Source organism: Rhinopithecus bieti, unplaced genomic scaffold (genome assembly GCF_001698545.2).
Source record: "Rhinopithecus bieti isolate Rb0 unplaced genomic scaffold, ASM169854v2 scaffold_13029, whole genome shotgun sequence".
In the NCBI taxonomy this organism is placed as follows: domain Eukaryota; kingdom Metazoa; phylum Chordata; class Mammalia; order Primates; family Cercopithecidae; genus Rhinopithecus; species Rhinopithecus bieti.
The window spans coordinates 3,444,137-3,447,237 of NW_016807982.1; the positions used below are offsets into that span (position 1 = coordinate 3,444,137).

General features: G+C 38.9%; 1 protein-coding gene across 1 annotated transcript in view; it reads right to left on the minus strand.

Annotated features, from left to right (window-relative positions):
- CLSPN (claspin) overlaps nt 1–3,101 on the minus strand; it is a 38,473-nt gene that overhangs the window by 14,748 nt on the left and 20,624 nt on the right. The window contains exon 10 of the mRNA XM_017884425.1: nt 967–1,227. Coding sequence (XP_017739914.1) covers nt 967–1,227 — 261 coding nt within the window. The remainder of the gene's footprint in view (nt 1–966; nt 1,228–3,101) is intronic.

The following is a 3,101-nucleotide window of genomic DNA, read 5'->3' on the forward strand; positions in this document are numbered from 1 at the left end:
TTGCAGTGGGTCTGGTTTGTTTCATGCACTCCAGCCTGGGCAACAAGAGCAAAACTCCATCTCAAAATAAAATAAAATAAAATAAAATAAAATAAGTGATCCCAGCATACAAAAAGGAAAGCTTTTTTCTTTTCTTTTTTTGAGATGGAGTATCACTCTGTCACTCAGGCTAGAGTATAGTGGTGCAATCTTGGCTCCTTGCAACCTCCACTGCCCGAGTTCAAGCAATTCTCCTGCCTGAGTAGCTGGGATTACAGGTGTGCCACCACACACAGCTAATCTTTGTATTTTTAGTAGAGATGGATTTTTACGATGTTGGCTAGGCTGTTCTCAAACTCTTGACCTCAGGTGATCCGCCCACCTCAGCCTCCCAAAGTGCTAGGATTACAGGAATGAGCCACCCTGCCCAGCCCAAAAAGGAAAGCTTTTTAATACTTAACAATCATATCATCACCTGTTTTCCCTAGGCAGAAAACAATACTATGGAACAAGGGCAAGAGGCCCCTCTACAAATGCCTTCTTCAACAAAGAAGGAAAATAACTCAGAAAGGCCTCTGACTCCCTGAGAATTTACTCCAGACCTCGATCTAGCCAAGGTTAGGACTGCTTTTTAATCTGATAGAGAAACCTAAATAAACAACAAACATAAAATTTCCTACAAATACAAAGCCATTTTTAATATTAGCATTATTATATTAAAATATATAAACAAACAGGTGGAAGCCCAGGCAATGGTATTCTGTCAGTACCACTGAATATCTGTATTCAGATACATAATGATGATCTACAGATATTCAATGGTACTGACAGAACTGAAGATACTAAGATTTAGAGATATGTGGGGTAGTTACCCTTACCATGCCCTTAAAACCTCTTATACAATTGAACATGCTTATTATACTCTTAATCAAGTCTGACTTTTTCTCTCATATTCACCATGACAAGGTAACAAAACAACATAATTGCCAGAAACCTCCTGATTTCCTTCTTCTTCCTCTTCTTTCTCCTCCTCTTCCTCCAGTTCTTCCTCTTCTTCCTCTTCTTTCTCTACCTCCTCTTCTCCATCTTCCTCAGACTCATCTGTCATTTCTTCCTCTTCCTCCTCCTCTTCCTCAAATCCATCTTCATTATCTAATTTAAACAGTGCTTGGCGCTTCTGGCGCTCCTCAAACCTTCGGAGTTTCATTGCCTCTTGCAGTTTAGCTTTTAGCACCTGAAGCTTTTCACCTGAACAGAAATATGTAGAAATGCTTTAGACATAATACAATAATTAGGTATGCATTTTAGGTAACTCCAGAAGTATTCTAGTCACATCCCAAAAGGAAAATCTGAGACTCTAGTATTTCTGGGCTTTTTTGTTATTTGAACACAAGAGTATTATTATTAATTGAAGTATCAAAGAGAATTTCTGCACCCTGGATAGTATACTCCTCAGGGATTATAAAATAATTGTTCAAAAGAGAGAACGGGGGGTAGGGAGTAGAGCTTCAAAAGTCTGTGGCTCAAAAGCCATGAAGAAAAACATTGATAAATTTACCTATATTAAAGAAAAAGAGGCCGGGCGTGGTGGCTCACTCCTGTAATCCCAGCACGTTGGGAAGCTGAGGCGGGCGGATCACAAGGTCAGGAGATCGAGACCATTCTGGCTAACACAGTGAAACCCCGTCTCCACTAAAAATACAAAAAATTAGCCATGCGTGGTGGTGGGCACCTGTAGTCCCAGCTACTCGGGAGGCTGAGGCAGGAGAATGGAGTGAACCCGGGAGGTGGAGCTTGCAGTGAGCCGAGATCACACCACTGCACTCCAGGCTGGGCGACAGAGCGAGACTCCATCTCAAAAAGAAAAAAAAAAAAAGAAGAGAAACAACTCAAAAGTAAAATGAGCTAACGATATGAACTGCCAGTTCACAGAAAAATAAACATATATTGTTAATAAACAAATTAAAAGTAACGCTTAACCTCACTTCTAATTAAAGAGTTATAAATCAAAATAATGAGATACATTTTCAACATGTTAGTTTGGCAAAAATTAGGAGGTTTGATAATACCTATTACTGAGAGGAAAAAGGAACTCATACACTGTGATTCAGAGTGGTACAACCATTCTGAAAGACAACTGGGTGATATATATCAAAATGTGATATATATCATGACAATTCCACTACAAGGAATTTTGCATCTAATATACCACCATATATCTGGCACTATAATATAATATAACACTGTATGCAATAGCAACAACTGGAACAAACAAGACATCTGTCAATAAGAGTATGGTTTAATGAGTCATGTTGTATTCATTCAATGGAATATTATGCAGTCATTTAAAAAAAAAAAACCTCAAGGCTGGGCGCAGTGGCTCATGCCTGTAATCCCAGCACTTTGAGGGGCCAAGGCGGGTGGATCACAAGGTCAGAAGTTTGAGACCAGCCTGGCCAACATAGTGAAATCCCATCTCTACTAACAATACAAAAATTAGCTAGCCATGGTGGTGGGCACCTGTAATCCCAGCTATTTGGGAGGCTGAGGCAGGAGAATTGCTTGAACCCAGGATGTGGAGGTTGCAGTGAGCTAAGATTGTGCCACTGCACTCCAGCCAGGGCAACAGTGCAAGACTCTTTATTAAAAAAAAAAAAAAAGCCTCAAAAGCAATATAAAGTAGATCCTGAGCTCTGGAGTTAGGTGGTCTGGATTAGACCACTGGTCTTACCGTTTATTATTATTATTAGCTGTGTGAACTTGAGCAAGTGGCTTAAGTGCTCTGCATATCAGTTTCTTCATATACAAAATAAGGATACTAATGTTATTTACCTCATAGGGTTGTAAGGATTAAATGAGATAAAACATATAAAGAATCTAGAGCAATGCCTGACAGGGAGTAAATGTTCAATGTCACACACATTCACAAAAAATGGTATATCGATAAAAATACTCCTATAAGGACATAGAAGAAATTGTTAATAGTTATCTTTGGGAAGACTAATTTTTCATTTGATACCTTTTTTCAGTATTTAAAACTGTTTTCCAAGTGATATATTACTTGTGATTTCAAGGGGGCGGGGGCGGTGAGAGCTGTCCTTTTTTTTTTTTTTTTTTTTTTT